Here is a 24624-nt window from a genome sequence, read left to right as displayed (position 1 = left end):
TCGAATAACGACGAGTCTGAATACAGGAGGGAGATAGAGAACCTAGTGGAGTGGTGCAACGACAACAATCTCTCCCTCAATGCCAGCAAAACTAAAGAGCTGGTCATCGACTTCAGGAAGCATAGTACTGTACACACCCCTGTCAGCATCAACGGAGCCGAGGTAGAGATGGTGAGCAGTTTCAAATTCCTAGGGGTGCACATCACCAAAAATCTATCCTGGTCCACTCATGTCGACGCTATCACCAAGAAAGCACAACAGCGCCTTTACTTCCTCAGGAAACTAAGGAAATTTGGCATGTCCACATTAACCCGTACCAACTTTTACAGATGCACTATAGAGAGCATCCTATCGGGCTGCATCACAGCCTGGTATGGCAACTGCTCGGCCCAGGACCGCACGAACCTGCCTCCCATCCATTGATTCCACCTACACCTCCCGCTGCCGGGGGAAAGCAGGCAGCATAATCAAGGATCCCTCCCACCCGGCTTACTCACTTTTCCAACTTCTTCCATCGGGCAGGAGATTCAGAAGTCTGAGAACACGGACGAACAGACTCAAAAACAGCTTCTTCCCCACTGTCACCAGACTCCTAAATGACCCTTTTATGGACTGTCCTCATTAACACTACACCCTTGTCTGCTTCATCCGATGCCAATGCTTATGTAGTACATTGTATATATTGTGTTGCCCTATTATGTATTCTCATGTATTTTCTTGAATTCTGTTCAATTCCCTTTTCTTCCCATGTACTGAATGATCTGTTGAGCTGCTTGCAGAAAAATACTTTTCACTGTACCTCGGTACACGTGACAATAAACAAATCCAATCCAACATAGCTATAGAGCAGCACCTTTGATTAATAGCTTGTCATCGCCTCAGAGGTAAGAGCTGCCTTCTTGAAAGTGAATCCGCGGATAGAGATGGGCCCCGACAGAGTCCCTGGGCGAGCACTCAGAGCCTGCGAAGACCAGCTGGCGAGTGTATTCGCAGATATCTTCACCACCTGACTCCTCAGAGATCCTCAACTCCTTCAAGAAGACCACCATAATACCAGTATCAAAGAAGAACAAGGTAGCCTGCCTCAACACTAGATTAAAGCAAATTACTGTGGATGCTAGAATCTGAAGGCTGGCAGTGATCCCCCTCATGTCTAGCCTCTCAAAGCGTTTCATGATAACAGATGTCAGGGCCACCGGTCGGTAGTCGTTGATGCAGGCTACGAAAGAGAAAATGCTGGAATATCTCAGCAGGTCTGGCAGCATCTTAGGGAGAGAAAAGAGCTAACATTTTGAGTCCAATGACTCTGTCAAGTCTGAAGACCCGCAGATCCAGACATAGGAACAGCTTCTTCCCCACAGCTACAAGACTCCTCAACGACTCCCCCTCTGACTGATCTGTTCCCTGTAAGAACACGATTCCCTGTAACAACACTATAAGCTCTTGCTTTGTTTGGCCCCTTGTTCCGCACTGTAACCAATCACTGTTTGTCGATGTACCATTTGTCAATGTTCTCTGTTGATTATTCTCTTTGTTTACTATGTATGTACTGTGTACGTTCCCTCGGCTGCAGAAAAATACGTTTCACTGTACTTCGGTACATGTGACAATAAATCAAATCAATCAACCCCCCAACGGGGACTCGGGGATGAAACAGTTCCTCGCTGGACTAGACATGCTAACCACACCCACATGTTCTGGGCATGCCCCAGACTTGTTGGGTTCTGGACAGCCTTTGCTGCAATACCCAAGGTGGTAAGGGTGAGGGTTGGAGCTAAGCCTGAAAGTGACAACCTTCAGGGTATCAGACCAGCCGGAACTTTTTATGGGGAAGGGAGCCGATGCCCGAGCTTTTGTTTCCCTAATCATGTGCTGAAAAATCCTGCTTGGCTGGTGATCAACAGCACAGCCCAAAGGTGCAAACTGGCTGGACGACCTGTCAGAATTTCTCCACGTGGAAAAAATCAAATTCACCATCCGAGGGTCAGAGGAGGGCTTCCACAAGATATGGAAGCCATTAACCAATCTGTTCCAGAATCTGTTTGAAGGCAACAGCCAGTAAAGCAGGGGTGAGGGTGGCGGTGGGTGGGATGCACCGGAGCCACTAAGACACCAAAGAACTTCTCTGACCAAAAAAAAGGTTCTGTCCGTCGGATTGCTAAACTAACAAGTTTTTTTTTTTTAGTTTTCAGTAGTTGAGAAGTTAGTTCAGTGGGAATGGAGGTTGGGGCAGTTGAATGTTCCTCCTGCAGAATGTGGGAGGAAAGGGTCTCCTCGAGTGTCCCTGCTGACTACATCTGCGGGAAGTGCACCCAACTCCAGCTCCTAAAGAACCGCATTAGGGACCTGGAGCTGGATGAACTTCGGATCATTCGGGAGGCGGAGGGGGTTATTGAGAGGAGTTATAGGGAGGTAGTCACACCTCAGGTAAAAGAAGAAGGTAGATGGGTTACCGTCAGGGGAGGGAGAGGGAACCGGCAGGCAGTGCAGGGATCCCCTGTGGTCGTTCCCCTCAATAACCAGTATACCGTTTTGGATACTGTTGCGGGTGACGACTTACCAGGGGTAAGCAATGGGGCACAGGTCTCTGGCACAGAGTCTGTCCCTGTTGCTCAGAAGGGAAGGGAGAAGAGGAACAGAGCACTTGTCATTGGGGACTCCATAGTTAGAGGAACAGACAGGAGGTTCTGTGGGAACGAAAGAGACTCACGGTTGGTATGTTGCCTCCCAGGTGCCAGGGTTCGTGATGTCTCTGATCGTGTTTTTGGGATCCTTAAGGGGGAGGGGGAGCAGCCCCAAGTCGTGGTCCACATAGGTACCAACGACATAGGTAGGAAGAGAGATGGGGATTTGAGACAGAAATTCAGGGAGCTAGGGTGGAAGCTGAGAGCTAGAACAAACAGAGTTGTTATCTCTGGGTTGTTACCCGTGCCACGTGCTAGCGAAGTGAGAAATAAGGAGAGAGAGGAGTTGAACACATGGCTACAGGGATGGTGCAGGAGGGAGGGTTTTGTTTTCCTGGATAATTGGGGCTCATTCTGGGGTAGGTGGGACCTCTACAAACAGGGTGGTCTTCACCTGAACCAGAGGGGTACCAATATCCTGGGGGGGAGATTTGCTAGTGCTCTTCGGGGGGGTTTAAACTAATTCATCAGGGGGATGGGAACCTAAATTGTAGTCCCAGTGTACAGGATGTTGAGAGTAGTGAGGTCAGGGATAGGGTTAAAAGTTCGAAAGAGGGCACCGGCAAGCAAGACGCTGGTTTGAAGTATGTCTACTTCAACGCCAGGAGCATCCGGAATAAGGTGGGTAAGCTTGCAGCATGGGTTGGTACCTGGGATCTCGATGTTGTGGCGATTTCGGAGACATGGGTAGAACAGGGACAGGAATGGTTGTTGCAGGTTCCAGGATTTAGATGTTTCTGTAAGCACAGAGAAGATGGTAAAAGAGTGGGGGGGGCGGGGGGTGGCATTGTTAATCAAGAAAAGTATTACGGCGGTAGAAAGGACGTTTGAAGACTCGTCTACTCAGGTAGTATGGGCCGAGGTTAGGAACAGGAGAGGAGAGGTCACCCTGTTGGGAGTTGTCTATAGACCTCCGAATAGTTCCAGAGATGTAGAGGAAAGGATTGCAAAGATGATTCTCAACAGGAGCGAGAGTAACAGGGTAGTTCTTATGGGGGACTTTAACTTTCCAAATATTGACTGGAAATACTATAGTTCGAGTACTATAGATGGGTCAGTTTTTGTGCAGTGTGTGCAGGAGGGTTTTCTGACATAGTATGTAGACAGGCCAACAAGACGCGATGCCGCATTGGATTTGGTACTGGGTAATGAACCCGACCAGGTGTTAGATTTAGATGTAGATGTAAATTTGGTTATGTTTACTTTAGCGATGGGCATGGATAGGTATATACCTCAAGGCAAGAATTATAGCTGGGGGAAAGGCAATTATAATGCTATTCGGCAAGATTTAGGATGTATAGGATGGGGAAGGAAACTGCAGGGGATGGGTACAATCGAAATGTGGAGCTTTTTCAAGGGACAGCTACTGCGTGTCATAGCACATAGAACGATACAGCGCAGTACAGGCCCTTCAGCCCACGATGTTGCACCGACATGGGAAGTCAAAAACTAAAGGCCATCTAACCTACACTATGCAATTATCATCCATATGCTTATCCAATAAACTTTTAAATGCCCTCAATGTTGGCGAGTTCACTACTGTTGCAGGTAAGGCATTCCACGGCCTCACCACACTTTGCGTAAAAAACCTACCTCTGACGTCTGTCCTATATCTATTACCCCTCAATTTAAGGCTATGTCCCCTCGTGCTAGCCACCTCCATCCGCGGGAGAAGGCTCTCACTGTCCACCCTATCTAACCCTCTGATCATTTTGTATGCCTCTATTAAGTCACCTCTTAACCTTCTTCTCTCTAACGAAAACAACCTTAAGTCCATCAGCCTTTCCTCATAAGATTTTCCCTCCATACCAGGCAACATCCTGGTAAATCTCCTCTGCACCCGTTCCAAAGCTTCCACGTCCTTCCTATAATGAGGCGACCAGAACTGTACGCAATACTCCAAATGCGGCCGTACCAGAGTTTTGTACAGCTGCAACATGACCTCATGGCTCCGGAACTCAATCCCTCTACCAATAAAGGCCAACACACCATAGGCCTTCTTCACAACCCTATCAACCTGGGTGGCAACTTTCAGGGATCTATGTACATGGACACTGAGATCCCTCTGCTCAGCCACACTGCTAAGAATTTTACATTTAGCCAAATATTCCGCATTCCTGTTATTCTTTCCAAAGTGAATCACCTCACACTTCTCTACATTAAACTCCATTTGCCACCTCTCAGCCCAGCTCTGCAGCTTATCTATGTCCCTCTGTAACCTGCAACATCCTTCCACACTGTCTACAACTCCACCGACTTTAGTGTTGTCTGCAAATTTACTCACCCAACCTTCTGTGCCCTCCTCTAGGTCATTTATAAAAATGACAAACAGCACCGGCCCCAGAACAGATCCTTGTGGTATGCCACTCATAACTGAACTCCATTCTGAACATTTGCCATCAACCACTACCCTCTGTCTTCTTTCAACTAGCCAATTTCTGATCCACATCTCGAAATCACCCTCAATCCCCAGCCTCCGTATTTTCTGCAATAGACGATCGTGGGGAACCTTATCAAACGCTTTACTGAAATCCATATACACCACATCAACTGCTCCAGCCTCGTCTACCTGTTCAGACACCTTCTCAAAGAACTCGATAAGGTTTGTGAGGCATGACCTACCCTTCACAAAACCATGCTGACTATCCCTAATCATATTATTCCTATCTAGATGATTATAAATCGTATCTCTTATAATCCTCTCCAAGACTTTACCCACAACAGACGTGAGGCTCACCGGCCTATAGTTACCGGGGTTATCTCTACTCCCCTTCTTGAACAAAGGGACCACATTTGCTATCCTCCAGTCCTCTGGCACTATTCCTGTAGCCAATGATGACCTAAAAATCAAAGCCAAAGGCTCAGCAATCTCTTCCCTGGCTTCCCAGAGAATCCTAGGATAAATCCCATCAGGCCCCGGGGACTTATCTATTTTCACCTTGTCCAGAATTGCCAACACTTCTTCCCTACGCACCTCAATGCCATCTATTCTAATAGCCTGGGTCTCAGCATTCTCCTCCACAACATTATCTTTTTCCTGAGTGAATACTGACGAAAAGTATTCATTTAGTATCTCGCTTATCTCCTCAGCCTCCACACACAACTTCCCACCACTGTCCTTGACTGGCCCTACTCTTACCCTCGTCGTTCTTTTATTCCTGACATACCTATAGAAAGCTTTTGGGTTTTCCTTGATCCTACCTGCCAAAGACTTCTCATGTCCCCTCCTTGCTCGTCTTAGCTCTCTCTTTAGATCCTTCCTCGCTTCCTTGTAACTATCAAGCGCCCCAACTGAAACTTCACGCCTCATCTTCACATAGGCCCCCTTCTTCCTCTTAACAAGAGATTCCACTTCTTTGGTAAACCACGGTTCCCTCGCTCGACCCCTTCCTCCCTGCCTGACTGGTACGTACTTATAAAGAACATGCAATAGCTGTTCCTTGAACAAGCTCCACATATCCAGTGTGCCCAACCCTTGCAGCCTACTTCTCCAACCAACACATCCTAAGTCATGTCTAATGGCATCATAATTGCCCTTCCCCCAGCTATAACTCTTGCCCTGCAGGGTATACTTATCCCTTTCCATCACTAACGTAAAGGTCACCGAATTGTGGTCACTGTTTCCAAAGTGCTCACCTACCTCCAGATCTAACACCTGGCCTGGTTCATTACCCAAAACCAAATCCAATGTGGCCTCGCCTCTTGTTAGCCTGTCAACATATTGTGTCAGGAAACCCTCCTGCACACATTGTACAAAGAACGACCCATCTAATGTACTCGAACTATATCTTTTCCAGTCAATATTTGGAAAGTTAAAGTCTCCCATAACAACTACCCTGTTACTTTCGCTCTTTTCCAGAATCATCTTCGCCATCCTTTCCTCTACATCCCTAGAACTATTAGGTGGCCTATAGAAAACTCCCAACAGGGTGACCGCTCCTTTCCTGTTTCTAACCTCAGCCCATACTACCTCGGAAGAGTCCCCATCTAGCATCCTTTCCGCCACCGTAATACTGTCCTTGACTATCAGCGCCACACCTCCCCCTCTTTTGCCCCCTTCTCTTAGCTTACTAAAACACCTAAACCCCGGAACCTGCAACAACCATTCCTGTCCCTGCTCTATCCATGTCTCTGAAATGGCCACAACATCGAAGTCCCAGGTACCAACCCATGCTGCCAGTTCCCCTACCTTATTTCGTATACTCCTGGCATTGAAGTAGACACACTTCAAACCACCTACCTGAATACTGGCACCCTCCTGCGAAGTCAAATCTGTGCTCCTGACCTCTATACTCTCAATCTCCCGTACCCCAAAACTACAATCCAGGTTCCCATGCCCCTGCTGAATCAGTTTAAACCCCCCCAAAGAGCACTAACAAATCTCCCCCCCAGGATATTGGTGCCCCTCAGGTTCAGATGTAGACCATCCTGACTATAGAGGTCCCACCTTCCCCAGAAAGAGCCCCAGTTATCTAGAAATCTGAATCCCTCCCGCCTGCACCATCCCTGTAGCCACGTGTTTAATTGCTCTCTCTCCCTATTCCTCATCTCACTATCACGTGGCACGGGCAACAACCCAGAGATAACAACTCTGTTTGTTCTCGCTCTGAGCTTCCATCCTAGCTCCCTAAAGGCCTGCCTGACATCCTTGTCCCCTTTCCTACCTATGTCGTTAGTGCCAATGTGGACTACGACTTGGGGCTGCTCCCCCTCCCCCTTAAGGACCCGGAAAACACGATCCGAGACATCACGTAACCTTGCACCTGGGAGGCAACATACCAAACGTGAGTCTCTCTCGCTCCCACAAAATCTCCTATCTGTGCCCCTGACTATTGAGTCCCCAATTTTTAATGTTCTACTCCTTTCCCCCCTTCCCTTCTGAGCAACAGGGACAGACTCCGTGCCAGAGGCCCGTACCCCATGGCTTCCCCTGGTAAGTCGTCCCCCCCAACAAGTATCCAAAACGGTATACTTGTTACTCAGGGGAACGACCGCAGGGGGTCCCTGCGCTAACTGCTTCATCCCAGTCTCTCTTACAGTTACCCATCTATCTCCAGTCTTTGGTGTAACTACTTCCCTGAAGCTCCTATCTATGACCCCCTCTGCCTCCCGAATGATCCGAAGTTCATCCAGCTCAAGCTCCAGGTCCCTAACACGGTTTTTGAGGAGCTGGAGTTGGGTGCACTTCCCACAGATGAAATCAGCAGGGACACTGACGGTGTCCCTCACCTCAAACATTCTGCAGGAGGAGCATTGTACTGCCTTCCCTGACATCACCTCTAGACTTAAAAAAATCTAGAGGTGTCCTTGATAAGTATGTACCTGTCAGGCAGGGAGGAAGTTGTCGATCAAGGGAACCGTGGTTTACTAAGGAAGTTGAAGCACTTGTCAAGAGGAAGAAGGCTTATGTTAGGATGAGACATGAAGGCTCAGTTAGGGAACTTGAGAGTTACAAGTTAGCCAGGAAGGACCTAAAGGGAGAGTTAAGAAGAGCGAGGAGAGGACACGAAAAGTCGTTGGCGGATAGGATCAAGGAAAACCCTAAGGCTTTCTATAGGTATATCAGGAACAAAAGAATGACTAGAGTAAGATTAGGGCCAATCAAGGATAGTAGTGGAAAGTTGTGTGTGGAATCAGAGGAGATAGGGGAAGCGTTAAATGGATATTTTTCGTCAGTCTTTACACTGGAGAAAGACAATGTTGTCGAGGAGAATACTCAGGTACAGTCGACCAGGCTAGATGGGATTGAGGTTCACAAGGAGGAGGTGTTAGCAATTTTGGAAAGTGTAAAAATAGATAAGTCCCCTGGGCCAGATGGGATTTATCCTAGGATTCTCTGGGAAGCCAGGGAGGAGATTGCAGAGCCTTTGTCCTTGATCTTTATGTCGTCTTTGTCGACAGGAATAGTGCCGGAAAACTGGAGGATAGCAAATGTTGTCCCCTTGTTCAAGAAGGGGAGTAGAGACAACCCTGGTAATTATAGACCTGTGAGCCTTACTTCGGTTGTGGGTAAAATGTTGGAAAAGGTTATAAGAGATATGGTTTATAATCATCTTGAAAAGAACAAGTTGATTAGCAATAGTCAACACGGTTTTGTGAAGGGTAGGTCATGCCTCACAAACCTTATTGAGTTTTTTGAGAAGGTGACCAAGCAGGTGGATGAGGGTAAAGCGGTTGATGTGGTGTATATGGATTTCAGTAAGGCGTTTGATAAGGTTCCCCACGGTAGGCTATTGCAGGAAATAAGGAAGTATGGGATTGAAGGTGATTTAGCGGTTTGGATCAGTAATTGGCTAGCTGAAAGAAGACAGAGGGTGGTGCTTGATGGCAAATATTCATCCTGGAGTTCAGTTACTAGTGATGTACCGCAAGGATCTGTTTTGGGGCCACTGCTGTTTGTCATTTTTATAAATGACCTGGAAGAGGGTGTAGAAGGATGGGTTAGTAAATTTGCAGATGACACGAAGGTCGGTGGAGTTGTGGATAGTGCTGAAGGATGTTATAGAATACAGAGGGACATAGATACGCTGCAGAGCTGGGCTGAGAGGTGGCAGATGGAGTTTAATGCGGAAAAGTGTGAGGTGGTTCACTTTGCAAGGAGTAACAGGAATGCAGAGTACTGGGCTAATGGCAAGATTTTTGGTAGTGTAGATGAACAGAGAGATCTCGGCATCCAGGTACATAAATCCCTGAAAGTTGCCACCCAGGTTAATAGGGCTGTTATGAAGGCATATGGTGTGCTAGCCTTTATCAGTAGGGGGATTGAGTTTCGGAGCCATGAGGTCATGCTGCAGCTATACATAACTCTGGTGCGGCCGCTCCTGGAGTATTGCGTGCAGTTCTGGTCACCACATTATAGGAAGGATGTGGAAGCTTTGGAAAGGGTTCAGAGGAGATTTACTAGGATGTTGCCTGGTATGGAGGGAAGGTCTTACGAGGAAAGGCTCAGGGACTTGAGGTTGTTTTCGTTAGAGAGGAGAAGGCTGAGAGGTGACTTAGCAGAGACATATAAGATAGTCAGAGGGTTAGATAGGGTGGACAGTGAGAGTCTTTTTCCTCGAATGGTGATGACCAACACGAGGGGACATAGCTTTAAATTGAGGGGTGGTAGATATAGGACAGATGTCAGATGCAGTTTCTTTACTCAGAGAGTAGTAGGGGTGTGGAATGCCCTGCCTGCAACAGTAGTAGACTCGCCATATTTAAGGGCATTTAAGTGGTCACTGGATAGACATATGGATGAAAATGGAATAGTGTAGGTCAGATAGGCTTCAGATGGTTTCACAGGTCGGCGCAACATCGAGGGCCGAAGGGCTCGTACTGCGCTGTAATGTTCTATGTTCTATGAAAGGAGGGAGGGTAGGGAGAGGGGATATGGGGAGACGGGAACAGCCCAAACAAACAACAGGGGGCCAAGAACAAGGCCACAAAGACTGGGCCCTGCGACAGGGACGAAGGGCCCCAGGTCAAAATGGGGGCCAGCTCAGGCCAAACCGCCATTCTAACCGGCAAACTAACATAACCAGTTACAGAGCCTAGGGCCCTGCCAGGGTCGGCACAAGCAATTCAATAAAACCCTGCTGAAATCTGCATATTAGAGTGAGACAGCTATTCTCACTCTAATATGATTCCCACGATCCCACGGTGTTGGGATCTAAACCCTTTGACTTGGGAGACCTCGGGTGAGCATTGTTCAGTGCTGGTTTCCACAAACGGGGACCCGAGAGAATGGCACTGGTGGGGGTCTCTCAGATAATTGGAGGCTCCCAGGTGCTTGCCCTCTGGGCAGAGTGGCACCCTGGCACTGCTGGTGACACCATGGGACCTTGGCACTGCCAACCTAGCACCACCAGACTGGCAAATATCGCACTGCCAAGGTACCCAGGTGGCACTGCCAGGGTTCCAGGAAGCTGGCACCCCAATCTTCTCTGCTCACCGAAAGTCCTCAGTGCAGGAAATGGGGCTACGTGTGGTCTTGCTGGGGAGTTACCCGTTGAGGCCCCAAATCTACCTGATGGGAAGAGTCCCATTTAATAGCGTGGAGATTCCCGTCTTGAGCACCGGGAAACACCCGGTTAAACACGCTTGTTATGGGGTTCTGTTCCCATTTGGGTGGATCCCGTCAAAGACTTTATTTTATGACAATTCGTACACAAGGCCATGTCAACTTCACCGGATACTCGCTGTCTTGTCGGTTGGTTCCACAGTGGCTGACCTTTTATACAGGTATGGATAAGCTACTCGCCCCTAGCAATGGAAACAATTATCCCCACACCGTCTGTCCCATGCTGATTATTACATTCCTCGCCCATAAAGTCTGAAGATCTTCTCAAAGGTCAAGGAGGCAAAGATGACAATGAGGAAGAAAAACCCGAGAAAGAAGGAGACACCAGTGCAGCACTTGCAACAGCCGGTTGACGAAAGCGTTTCAGCTCCAGTAGGCCGCCGTCAAACAGATGAGCAGGACTGGTCAGCAGATATCACGCTGGAGATATGTCTGGTCTTACATCCCCACACGGCACACAGGGGGCAGTGTCGGCAGCAGCCGAGACCAGAATCATTGTGGCATTCCTTCCAAGCCAATGGACATACTTTATTTCCTGAACGCCCCATGCAGCGCCATCGTGGAAAAGGGATATTTGCAGCACCCGCTGGAACACAAGGGAGCTGTTGCCCAGAAGCTTGTATGTTGTTGCTTGTAGTTTTTTGTCCTTTATCGTGTCATTAATGTTTGGCTGCACAAAGCACCACTGCAAAAAATAAAACTAGCCGTTTCCGCGCACAGGGCACAGGGACAGCCGCCCATTTGGAATGAGACAGAGATCACACCAGAAACAGTCAGCTGGATTCTCTGCTCCTGACTTCCACGACAGCAAATCTGGTGCCGCAGCTGGACCGATTCAGCGGCTGTTAAGGGGCTAGCACCAGCGCCACATGGAACAAAATCGAATTCCCACCATCCCAGCCAACAAGATGGCACTGGTTGCGCTGGAGCGCGTCCATATGGCTAATGGGTCGGCTGAGACCAGAGGGCAATTAGGGGAGTGGCCTGGGGGTACGCCCATATGGCCAATGGCCCTAGGTTCACAGTGGGCACTCAGCGGTGTGTGCAGCTGCATGGCTGCCTTGCAGGCTGCGGCAATGGTGTTCCGTGCCCGTCCATCCCGACCCCACAGTCCACCGCCTTGCCACCCCCGCTACTCCCCCCAGCCCTGGCAAAAGCCCCCTGGCCAGCGGCACGGATCTCGGCCGAGTGTGGCAGCGCTGAACACTGTCTGCAGCCGGCACACCAGGCTCACGACCACTGGGACCACATGTGGCCCATGCCGTCGGGAACTCAGCCCATCAGAGGCGGAGCATCGTGGGTGGGCCGGCTGATGACGTGCCAACGGCGTTGTGGCCTCCCGATGGCGCCAATTTGGAGGGGGCGGAGCATCACAAACCGGTGTCAAACCGCCACCTGCCCAGATTCCGGCATAGGGAGCCATTCTCCGCCCAATCGCCATTCCCGATTTCGGAATCGAGCTACGGAGAATTCCACCCATCTTCTTTTGTGTCAGCTGCTGTAAGGGTTTCCCCCTAAACCTCAATGGATTCAGCGGCTTCTTGATTCCACACTTGGTCACGTGCTGCCTTCATCTTAAAGGCTGTCACTTTCACCCTGTCAGTCGGTAACTGGGGGACAGCCAGAACATTTAAATAGCATGCAGCTGAGGCAGCATATTGGGGTGGCCTTCAACATCTGTAACTACACGATGTTCCAGATGTGGTAGTCACCAGTGTTGTATTGTATATATCGCATATGAGGTGTATTACGGTAAAGCTCCTGTACTACAGGTACGGGGGTAGATCCCTGCCTGCTGGCTCCGTCCAGTAGGGGGAGTATAAATGCGTGAGCTCTCCGAGCTGCAGCCATTTCAGCCACAGCTGCGGGAGGCTACACATCTCTGCGTAAAGAAGCCTCAATTACACTCTACTCTTGTCTCGTTGTAATTGATAGTGCATCAGTTTATTACACAGAGATTTTATAACGATGGATCTCCGCATCAAGCCTGATCGCCTGCAGTTGCACCCACAAGCAGTCAATGCCAAGTCGGCCTTCGCACATTGGCTAGCTTGCTTCGAAGCATACATTGAATCTGCGACAGAACCACCCTCAGCGGCACAGAAGCTCCAGATCCTGTGCATGCGGCTGAGCTCCGATATCTTTCCCCTTATCCGGGACGCGCCTACCTATGCTGAGGCCATGCTGAAGGAGAACTACACTCAGCAGACCAACAAAATCTACACCAGGCACCTCCTGTCCACGCGGCATCAACTCCCCGGTGAGTCTGTGGAAGATTTCTGGTATCCCCTGCACGCCCTGGCGAGGGACTGCGAATGCCAGGCCGTTTCGGCCGTTGAACATTCTGAACTTCTAATTAGAGACGCGTTCTAATAAGGTCAGCTTACATCTGCCAGCGCCTCTTAGAAGGGGCTACCCTCGACTGTGCAGCGACCAAGAAACTAGCGATCTCACTCAGTCGCCTCCTGCAATGTACAGGTGTACGCCCCCGACCACATGGCCCACCCCTCCTGGGCATTGTGGACCCCGCCAGCGAACACCCCATCATGGACCCCACCAGCGACCGCTCCCAGCCAACCTCAGGCCTGCGCTGCGTGGCAGTCAACCAACTGCGGGGGACCCAAGTGCTACTTCTGCAGACAGACAAAACACCCCCGGCAGTGCTGCCCGGTGCAGAGTGCGCTCTGCAAGGCCTGCAAGGGAAGCAAGGACATTTTGCTGCTGAGCCAGGCCCACCCGATCGCCGCTATTGTCCCTGCACCCCCCATGTGTGACCCATGGGCGCCGCCGTCTTGCTCGCCTCACAACACGCGTGGCCCATGGGCACCGCATCTTGCCTGCCTCAGGACACATGCGGCCGTGGGCGCCGCCATCTTTAATGCCGCCCGCCATATGTGCCCCGTAGGCGCCGCCATCTTCCTCGCCTCAGGACCCCTGCTCGTCGGGCACCTCATCGGGCTGCTCATCGCCTGCAACTGCCGCCGACCAGCCGCGTCTCGCCTCCATCACTAACGACCAATCCCGACTGCACAACCTCGCGACCGCGTCGACGACAGTGAAGGTCGATGGGCACGAGACATCATGATTCTGGACTCCGGGAGCACTGAGAGCTTCAGCCACCCCGATACGGTAAGGTGCTGCTCCCTTACGGTACATCCCATTAACCAGAAAATCTCCCTGGCCTCCGGATCCCACCACCCTCACCATCCAGGGCGTAGAGTTCAGCGGCTTCCAGCTCTACGTCCTCCCCAACCTCTGCGCTGCGTTGCTACTTGGCCTGGACTTCCAGTGCAACCTCCAGAGCCTAACCCTGAAATTTGGCAGACCCCTACACCCCTTAGTCTGCGGTCTCACGACCCTCAAGGTCGACCCGCCTTCTCTGTTTGCGAACCTCACCCTGGATTGCAAACCCGTCGCCACCAGGAGCAGACGGTACAGGGCCCAGGACAGGACTTTCATCGGGTCTGAGGCTGCTACGGGAAGGTATAATCGAGGCCAGCAACAGCCCCTGGAGAGCCCAAGTGGTAATTGTGAAAACTGGGGAGAAAAACATCATCTACAGTCAGACCATCAATCGGTACACGCAGCTCGACGCGTACCCCCCCCCACGCATATCTGATATGGTCAATCTGATTGCACAGTACCGGGTCTCCTCTTCAGTGGACTTGAAATCTGCCTACCACCAGCTCTCCGTTCGCAAGGCGGACCGCCCGCACACCGCGTTTGAAGGGGACAGCCGCCTTTATCACTTCCTTAGGGTTCCCTTCGCCGTCACTAACGGGGTCTCGGTCTTCCAACGGGAGATGGACCGAATGGTTGACCGGTAGGGACTGTGGGCCACCTTCCCGTACCTGGATAACGTCACCATCTGTGGCCACGACCAGCAGGACCACGATGCTAACCTTTCCAAATTCCTCCACACTGCCAAACTGCTCAACCTAACCTGCAACAAGGAGAAGTGCGTGTTCAGCATTAACCGATTAGCCATCCTCGGCTACGTGGTTCAAAATGGAGTTCTAGGGCCCGATCCCAATTGCATGTACCCTCTCATGGAACTCCCTCTTCCCCACTGCCCCAAGGCCCTCAAACGATGCCTGGGGTTCTTCTCATACTACGCCCAGTGGGTCCCTAACTCTGTGGACAAGGCCCGTCCACTCATTCAATCCACCGTTTTCCCACTGATGGCCGAGACTCACCAGGCCGTCAATCGTATCAAAGCCAACATTGCCAAGGCCACGATGCACACGGTCGACGAGACGCTCCCCTTCCAAGTCGAGAGCGATGCATCAGACGTCGCTCTGGCCACCACCTTCAACCAGGCAGGCAGGCCCGTGGCATTCTTTTCACGCACCCTCCATGCCTCCGAAATTCGGCACTCCTCCGTCGAAAAGGAGACCCAAGCCGTAGTAGAAGCTGTGCGGCATTGGAGGCATTACCTCGTCGCAGGAGATTCACTCTCCTCACTGACCAACGGTCGGTTGCCGTCATGTTCAACAACACACAACAGGGCAAGATCAAAAATGATAAGATCTTGAGGTGGAGGATCGAGCTCTCCACCTACAATTAAGTGATTTGGTATCGCCCTGGTAAGCGCAACGAGCCCCCCGATGGCCTATCCTGAGGTACATGTGCCAGCGCACAAGTGGACCGACTCCGGACCCTGCACGCCGATCTCTGTTACCCAGGGGTCACCCGTTTTTTTCACTTCGTAAAGGCCCGCAATCTGCCCTACTCCATCGAGGAAGTCAGGGCTATCACCAGAGACTGCCAGGTCTGCGCGGAGTGTAAACCCCACTTCTACCGGCCAGACCGAGTGCACCTGGTGAAGGCCTCCCACCCCTTTGAACGCCTCAGCGTGGGTTTCAAAGGGCCCCTCCCCTCCACCGACCGAAACACATACTTTCCTAACGTGGTCGACAAATACTCCAGGTTCCCCTTCGTCGTCCCATGCCCCGATATGACGTCCGCCACCGTCAAGGAGATTACAATGGGATGAGAGAAGAGCTAGTTAAGGTAGATTGGGAGCAAAAACTTAAGTTAAGGTATATTGGGTGAAACAGTTGAGGAACAGTGGAGAACCTTCCAAGCGATTTTTCACAGTGTTCAGCAAAGGTTTATACCAACAAAAAGGAAGGGCGGTAGAAAAAAGGGAAAATCGACCGTGGATATCTAAGGAAATAAGGGAGAGTATTAAGAACATAAGAACTAGGAGCAGGAGTAGGCTGCAGGAGCAGGACCGGGACTGCGGCGCTCACAACGAAGGATCAAGGCCCCCCCGATCGTCTGAATTTGTAAACTTTTCCTAAAATGTTAAACACCTGCATGTAAATAGTCTTCCACCACCCCGGCTGGACTCTTTTTTTAACAGGGGGTGAATGTGGTAGTCACCACTGTCGTATTGTATATATCGCATACGAGGTGTATTACTTTCAGGCTCCTGTACTACAGGTACGGGCGTAGATCCCGGCCTGCTGGCTCTGCCCAGTAGGCGGAGTATAAATTTGTGGGCTCTCCGGGCTGCAGCCATTTCGGCAGCAGCTGCGGAAGTCTACACATCTCTGCGTCATAAAGCGTCGAATACACTCTACTCTCGTCGTAATTGATAGTGCATCATCAGGTGTATCTGTTTAACACCACAGAAACAGTTTACTCTCTCATTCTCATAAGAAAATAATTATTTTAAAAAGCCATAATGTCCAGGTGATGTCTTTAGCAGATCTAGCAAATGCCCATACTAACCTTGCTTTCTTTTCCACTTGACCCAGTAAGTTTTTGTAAGCAGCAATCTCTTGCTCAAGCTGTGTCTTTACATTTAATAGCTCCTGATATTCACTTGCATGACGTACAATCCTTTTTTCTAGTACTTTACTGCATTCTTTCTGTTTGTATATATCTTTGTCCTTTTCTAACAGTGAGTTCTTCATTAATTCATCCTTTTGAGAAATAGTGATTTCAAATACACCAATTATGGATATGTTAAATTCATCAGAACAGCATTGCTTTTATTATCATCTAACGAAATACAGTGGCAAAAACAATGACATTAGTTTCATGAAACACTGGTGCGGCGCTCCCTCACTGGCAGCAGGATCCTCCGGCCCAGCAGTCGGACAATGGGGTTTCCCATTTTGGGCAGGTCCAAGCCAGCAGGAAATCCGCGGGTGTCAAAGCACTGCCGGCAAAACAGGGGATCCCGGCGGCAGAGAATCCAACCTCAGGTTTGTTTACTGAGTATCGATGAAAGAAACTCCGTAGTTACGTGTCAGCTGAGTATAGCATATGGGCAAAATGTTATGGGGAGGAATTCAGATTTACCTCAATTCATCAGCATGCATTGCTGAGAACTGCTGGTAGTGGAGTCTGCATGGTTTTCTTCAATGATATTAACAAATTCATTTCTTCCCCATAGACTACTAAAGAATTTGGATTAATCTGTGTTAGCACTTAGTCCAGTGTTGCTGAAATGCTGCGTTATCAGAGCTGTTACTTCTCTAACACTATCTATCCCTCTCTTTCAATCCTGTGATCTTAGTGTCCACTCAAAAGATACGTAAAACGTTACATGAGAACCAAAAAAATCGGAATAGAGTGCAGCTGAGACAGAGCACTGGGGAGAAGCAGAACATTAAGATAAAGGACAGCAGAGGTATAACACTGTGGAATAACTGGCACATTTAAACAGAAAACAGCAGAGGAAGAAGGTACAGAGCTTAAAACAAATGTAGAGAAAAATTTGTGAAAGTGAAGACCTAGTGCAAAGGGAGGTGCAGCAGAGACTGAGGGATTGAAGTAAGCATACTCTCCATAAACTTGAGGTCACCTAAAACTCTGGTGCCTATGTCTTAACTTGCACCAAGTTCTGTTTTCCTATCACTCATGTGCTCACTTACCTACATTGACTCCAAATCAACCAATGTGTTTTCAAATCCCTTACTGGTCTCACTGCTCCATATCGCTGTAATCTAATCCATCCCTGTAGTTCTCGGAGACATCTGTGCTCCTCTAATTCTGGCCCCTTGGCTCTACCAATGGTGGCCCTAAACTCTGGAATACCTTTCCTACACCTCTTTATGTCTCTACCTTGCTTTCCTACTAAAAGACACATAGAACATTACAGCGCAGTACAGGCCCTTCGGCCCTCGATGTTACGCCGACCCGTGAAACCACTCTAAAATCCATCTACACTATTCCCTTATCATCCATATGTTTATCCAATGACCATTTAAATGCCCTTAATGTTGCAGGCAGGGCATTCCACGCCCTTACTACTCTCTGAGTAAAGAACCTGGGCGGAATTCTCCACTCCTGCGCGGAATCGGGAAGGCCGTCGTGAACTCGGCCGAGTTTCACAACGGCCTCGGAGGCCGCTCCTCGCACCTTATTCACCCCCACCCGGGGGGCTAGGAGCGGCGACCAGGTGTGGTTGCCGCCGTCGTGAATCGGTCGGGAACGTCAGGCCGCTCGGCCCATCCTGGCCGGAGAATCCCCGGTCGCTGTGAAAAAAGGCGAGCGGCGATTCATCCGAGCCGGGGGGGGGGGGGGGGGGGGGGGGGGGGGGGGGTTGGAGAATCGCGGGGGGTGCCAGGGGGGCGTGTCGTGAGTCGCCCAGCCCTCCCGCGATTCTCCCACCCGGCGTGGGGAGCGGAGAATTCCGCCCCCTATCTCTGACATCTGTCGTATATCTATCTCCCCTCAATTTAAAGCTATGCCCCCTTGTGCGAGACATCACCATCTGAGGAAAAAGGCTCTCACTGTCCACCCTATCTAATCCTCTGCTCATCTTGTATGCCTCAATTAAGTCATCTCTTAACCTTCTTCTCTCTAACGAAAACAGCCTTATGTCCCTCAGCCTTTCCTCATAAGATTTTCCCTCCTTACCAGGCAACATCCTGGTAAATCTCCTCTGCACCCTTTCCAATGCTTCTACATCCTTCCTACAATGCGGCGACCAGAACTGCACGCAATACTCCAAATGCGGCCGTACCAGAGTTTTGTGCAGCTGCAACATGACCTCATGGCTCCGAAACTCAATCCCTCTGCCAATAAAAGCTAACACACCGTACGCCTTCTTAACAACCCTCTCAACCTGGGGGGAAACTTTCAGGGATCTATGTACATGGACACCGAGATCTCTCTGCTCATCTACACTACCAAGAATCTTCCCATTAGCCCAGTACTCTGTCTTCCTGTTACTCCATCCAAAATGAATCACCTCACACTTTTCTGCATTAAACTCCATTTGCCATCTCTCAGCCCAGCTCTGCAGCTTACCTATGTCCCTCTGTAACCTGCAACATCCTTCCGCACTGTCCACAACTCCACCGACTTTAGTGTCATCTGCAAATTTACTCACCCATCCTTCTACGCCCTCCTCCAAGTCATTTATAAAAATGACAAACAGCAGTGGCCCCAAAACAGATCCTTGTGGTACACCACTAGTAACTGAACTCCAGGCTGAACATTTTCCATCAAACACCACCCTCTGTCTTCTGACAGCGAGCCAATTTCTGATCCAAACTGCTAAATCAACCTGAATCCCATGCCTCAGTATTTTCTGCAATAGCCTAGCGTGAGGAACCTTATTAAACGCTTTACTGAAATCCATATACACCACATCAACTGCTTTATCCTCGTCCACCTGTTTGGTCACCTTCTCAAAGAACTCAATAAGGTTTGTGAGGCACGGCCTACCCTTCACAAAACCGTGTTGACTATCCCTAATCAAATTATTCCTTTCTAGATGATTATAAATCCTATCTCTTATAAACCTTTCCAAGACTTTGCCCACAACAGAAGTAAGGCTCACTGGTCTATAGTTACTGGGGTTGTCTCTACTCCCCTTCTTGAACAAGGGGACAACATTTGCTATCCTCCAGTCTTCTGGCACTACTCCTGTAGACAATGACGACATAAAGATCAAAGCCAAAGGCTCAGCAATCTCCTCCCTAGCTTCCCAGAGAATCCTAGCATAAATCCCATCCGGCCCAGGGGACTTATCTATTTTCACACTTTCCAGAATTGCTAACACTCCTCCTTATGAACCTCAAGCCCTACTAGTCTAGTAGCCTGTATCTCAGTATTCGCCTCAAAAACATTGTCTTTTTCCTGCGTGAATACTGACGAAAAATATTCATTTAGCACCTCTCCTACCTCCTCAGACTCCACGCACAACTTCCCACTACTGTCCTTGACTGGCCCGACTCTTACCTATGATAGAAATTACAGTGCAGAAGGAGGCCATTCGGCCCATCGAGTCTGCACCGGCTCTTGTAAAGAGCACCCTACCCAAGGTCAACACCTCCACCCTATCCCTATAACCCAGTAACCCCACCCAACACTAAGGACAATTTTGGACACTAAGGGCAATTTATTATGGCCAATCTACCTAACCTGCATATCTTTGTGACTGTGGGAGGAAACCGGAGCACCCGGAGGAAACCCACGCACACACGGGGAGGATGTGCAGACTCCGCACAGACAGTGACCCAAGCCGGAATCGAACCTGGGACCCTGGAGCTGTGAAGCGATTGTGCTACCCACAATGCTACCGTGCTACCCTAGTCATTCTTTTATTCCTGACATACCTATAGAAAGCTTTAGGGTTATCCTTGATCCTACCTGCCAAAAACTTCTCATGTCCCGTCCTGGCTCCTCTTAGCTCTCTCTTTAGGTCCTTCCTAGTTAACTTGTAACTCTCGAGCGCCCTAACTGAACCTTCACGTCTCATCTTTACATATGCTGGGGCAGCACGGTGGCACAGTGGTTAGCATTGCTGCCTACGGCGCTGAGGACCCGGGTTCGAATCCCGGCCCTGGGTCTGTATGGAGTTTGCACATTCTCCCCGTGTCTGCGTGGGTTTCACCCCCACAACCCAAAAGATGTGCAGGCTAGGTGGATTGGCCATGCTAAATTGCCCCTTAATTGGATAAAATAATTGGGTACTCTAAATTTATAAAAAAAACAACAACAAAAAATCTTTACATATGCCTCCTTCTTCCTCTTGACAAGTGATTCAACTTCTTTAGTAAACCACGGTTCCCTCGCTCGACCACTTCCTCCCTGCCTGACAGGTACATACTTATCAAGGACACGCAGTAGCTGTTCCTTGAACGAGCTCCACATACGAGCAGCACGGTAGCATTGTGGATAGCAGAATTGCTTCACAGCTCCAGGGTCCCAGGTCCGATTCCGGCTTGGGTCACTGTCTGTGCTGAGTCTGCACATCCTCCACGTGTGTGCGTGGGTTTCCTCCGGGTGCTCCGGTTTCCTCCCACAGTCCAAAGATGTGCAGGTTAGGTGGATTGGCCATGATAAATTGCCCTTAGTGTCCAAAATTGCCCTTAGTGTTAGGTGGGGTTACTGGGTTATGGGGATAGGGTGAAGATGTTGACCTTGGATAGGGTGCTCTTTCCAAGAGCCGGCGCAGACTTGATGAGCTGAATGGCCTCCTTCTGCACTGTAAATTCTAAGATAATAATTTCAATTGTGCCCATCCCCTGCAGTTTCCTTCCCCATCCTATGCATCATAAGTCTTGCCTCATCGTTTCATAATTGCCTTTCCCCCAGCTATAACTCTTGCCGTGTGGTATATACCTATCCCTTTCCATCACTTAAGTAAACGTAACTGAATTGTGGTCACTATCACCAAAGTGCTCACCTATCTCCAAATCTAGCACCTGTCCTGGTTCATTACCCAGTACTAAATCCAATGTGGCCTCGCCTCTTGTTGGCCTATCTACAGACTGTGTCAGGAAACCCTCCTGCACGCTTTGGACAAAAACGGACCCATCTAAAGTACTCGATCTATAGCGTTTCCAGTCAATATTTGGAAAGATAAAGTCCCCCATAACAACTACCCTGTTACTTTCGCTCCTATCCAGAATCATCTTTGCAATCCTTTCCTCTACCTCTCTGGAACTTTTCGGAGGCCTATAGAAAACTCCCAACAGGGTGACCTCTCCTTTCCTATTTCTAACCCAGCCCATACTACCTCAGTAGACGATTCCTCATCAAACATCCTTTCTGCCACCACAATACTGTTCTTGACTAACAATGCCACCCCTCCCCCTCTTTTACCACCTTCCCTGAGCTTACTGAAATATCTAAACCCCGGAACCTGCAACAACCATTCCTGTCCCTGCTCTATCCATGTCTCCGAAATAGCCACAACATCGAAGTCCCAGGTACCAACCCATGCTGCAAGTTCACTCACCTTATTCCGGATGCTCCTGGCGTTGAAGTAGACACACTTTAAACCACCTTCCTGCCTGCCAGTACACTTCTACAACCTTGAAACCTTGCTCATGACCTCACTACTCTCAACCTCCTGTATACTGGAGCTACAATTCAGGTTCCCAACCCCCTGCTGAATTAGTTTAAACCCTCCTGAAGAGCATTAGCAAATTTCCCCCCCAGGAAATTGGTACCCCTCTGGTCCAGGTGTAGACCATCCCGTTTGTAGAGGTCCTACCTACCCCAGAATGAGCCCCAATTATCCAGGAATCTGAAACCCTCCCTCCTGCACCATCCCTGTAGCCACGCGTTCAACTGCTCTCTCCCCTTATTCCTCGTCTCACTAGCACTTGGCACGGGTAACAACCCAGAGATTAAAACTCTGTTTGTTCTAGCTCTAAGTTTCCACCCTAGCTCCCTGAATTCCTGCCTTACATCCCTATCCCTTTTCTTACCTATGCTGTTGGTGCCTATATGGACCACGACTTGGGGCTGCTCCCCTCCCCTTAAGGATCCCGAAAACACGATCCGAGACATCACGGATCCTGGCACCTGGGAGGCAACTCACCAACCGCGAGTCTCTCTCGTTCCCACAGAATCTCCTATCTATCCCCCTGACTATGGAATCTCCAATGACTAATGCTCTACTCCTCTCCGCCCTTTCCTTCTGAGCAATAGGGACAGACTTTGTGCCAGACACCTGTACCCCATGGCTTACCCCTGGTAAGTCGTTGCCCCCCCACCAGTATCCAAAGCTGTATACTTGTTACTAAGGGGAATGACCACAGGGGATCCCTGTACTGACTGCTTCCTCCCAGCCCCTCTCACAGTCACCCATCTATCTTCATTCTTCGGAGTAACTACATCCCCGATGCTTCTATCTATGACCACCTCTGCCTCCCAAATGATCCGAAGTTCATCCAACTCCAGCTCCAGTTCCCTAACACGGTTTCTGAGGAGCTGGAGATGGGTGCACTTCCCACTGGTGAAATCAGCAGGGACACTGAGGGCGTCCCTCACCTCAAACATTCTGCAGGAGGAACATTGCACGGCCTTCCCTGCCATCCCCTCTGGATAAAACAAGAAAAAGAAAGTAAGAGCTTACCTGATATTCACTCAACCCCTTAGGTTAAAGGAGGTGGAATGGTGGACACTACAAGTGTAGTGTCTTGGGTTTAGCAACCGCCCAACTTATATAAAGGTACTACACACCCTCCCAGAAATCCCCACGGCCGACTTCCAGTTTCCTGCTGGTCTGAAATAAAAAAACAACTCCGAAAAAAAAGTTAGTTAAAAAACAAAGGCCACTTCTCCTGTAAGTTAAGTTTTGAAAGCGGGAAACTTACCTTCCCGACAGACCCCTGGTTACTGCTCTCGCTGTTACCGCTGAACAACTGAAAGCCGCTTCTCCTGTAAGTTTTTAAAGCAGGAAACCTACCTTCCCGACTGACCCCTGGTTACTGCTCTCACTGCTACCGCTGAACAACTGAAGGAACACTTGACAAAGGTTTTGATTATTTGGCCTAATACCTCCTTATATGACTTGGTGACAAAGAAAAGTACAGCGTAGGAACAGGCCCTTTGGCCCTCCAAGCCTGTGCCGATCATGATGCCCTAACGGTTCACATCCCTATATTTCCTCCCTATTCATGTACCCTCCAGATGCCTCTTAAATATTGCTAATGTGCCTGCTTCCACCACATCTTCTGGCAGCACGTTCCAGGCACCCACCACTCTCTGTGTGAAAAACGTAACCCACACATCTTCGTTAAACCTTTCCCCTCTAACCTTGAATCTGTGCTCCCTTGTAATTGACACTTCCACCCTTGGAAAAAGCCTCTGAATATCCACCCTGTCTATGCCTCACATAATGTTGGAGACCTCTATCAGGTCTCCCCTCAGCCTTCGTCTTTCCAGTGAAAACAATCCTAGATTATTCAACCTCTTCTCTTAATCAACACCCTCGAGACTAGTCACCATCCTGGTGAACCTTCTTTGCACTCTCTACAAAGCTTCCACTTCCTTCTGATAATGTGGTGACCAGAACTGCACGAAATACTCCAACAGCTGCAACATGATTTTCCATCTCTTGCACTCAGCCTCGATTGATGAATGCAAGCATGCCATATGCCTTCTTAATCTCCATGGCCACCTATGTTGCCACTTTTAGTGAACTGTGGACCTGCATGACCAGATTCCTCTGTATGTTAATGTTTCAAAGGGTTCTGTCATTTACAGAATAAATCATACCTAGGTTTGATCCTCCAAAATGCATCACCTTGCATTTTTCCGGATTAAACTTGACCTGCCAATTCTGTGCCCAAGTTTCCAATCTATCCATAGCCTGTTGGATGCTCTGACAATCCTCAGCACTATGAGCAACTCCGCCAATCTTCGTGTCATCCGCAAACTGACTAACTAGACAACCGGAATTTTCCTCCAAATCTTCCAGAGGAGTACTGGGCCCGGTGTCTTCAACCATGCCGGGAGCGAAACCCCCGTGGTAGTGCCCCTGGAAAAAATAAAAAGCCGCTCGTGAGGGGTCTGGTTGGTAGCGGTACATAAGAGGGACCTAATAGCGTGGAGCGCGTCGGGGAGGACTTCTTGCCAATGGGAGATCGGGAGATTCCTGGACCGGAGGGT

General features: G+C 49.6%; 1 protein-coding gene across 3 annotated transcripts in view; it reads right to left on the bottom strand.

Moving 5' to 3' along the window:
- The window catches only part of LOC119962211 (vimentin-like), a 216909-nt gene that overhangs the window by 29779 nt on the left and 162506 nt on the right, over positions 1 to 24624 (bottom strand). For all 3 annotated transcript variants that reach the window (XM_038790185.1, XM_038790183.1, XM_038790184.1), the window contains one exon: positions 16489 to 16682. In XM_038790185.1, the coding sequence (XP_038646113.1) occupies positions 16489 to 16682 (194 nt within the window). The remainder of the gene's footprint in view (positions 1 to 16488; positions 16683 to 24624) is intronic.

Source organism: Scyliorhinus canicula, chromosome 2 (genome assembly GCF_902713615.1).
Source record: "Scyliorhinus canicula chromosome 2, sScyCan1.1, whole genome shotgun sequence".
In the NCBI taxonomy this organism is placed as follows: domain Eukaryota; kingdom Metazoa; phylum Chordata; class Chondrichthyes; order Carcharhiniformes; family Scyliorhinidae; genus Scyliorhinus; species Scyliorhinus canicula.
The sequence above is the reverse complement of the archived record's forward strand: the minus strand, read 5'-3'. Positions and strand labels throughout refer to the sequence as shown.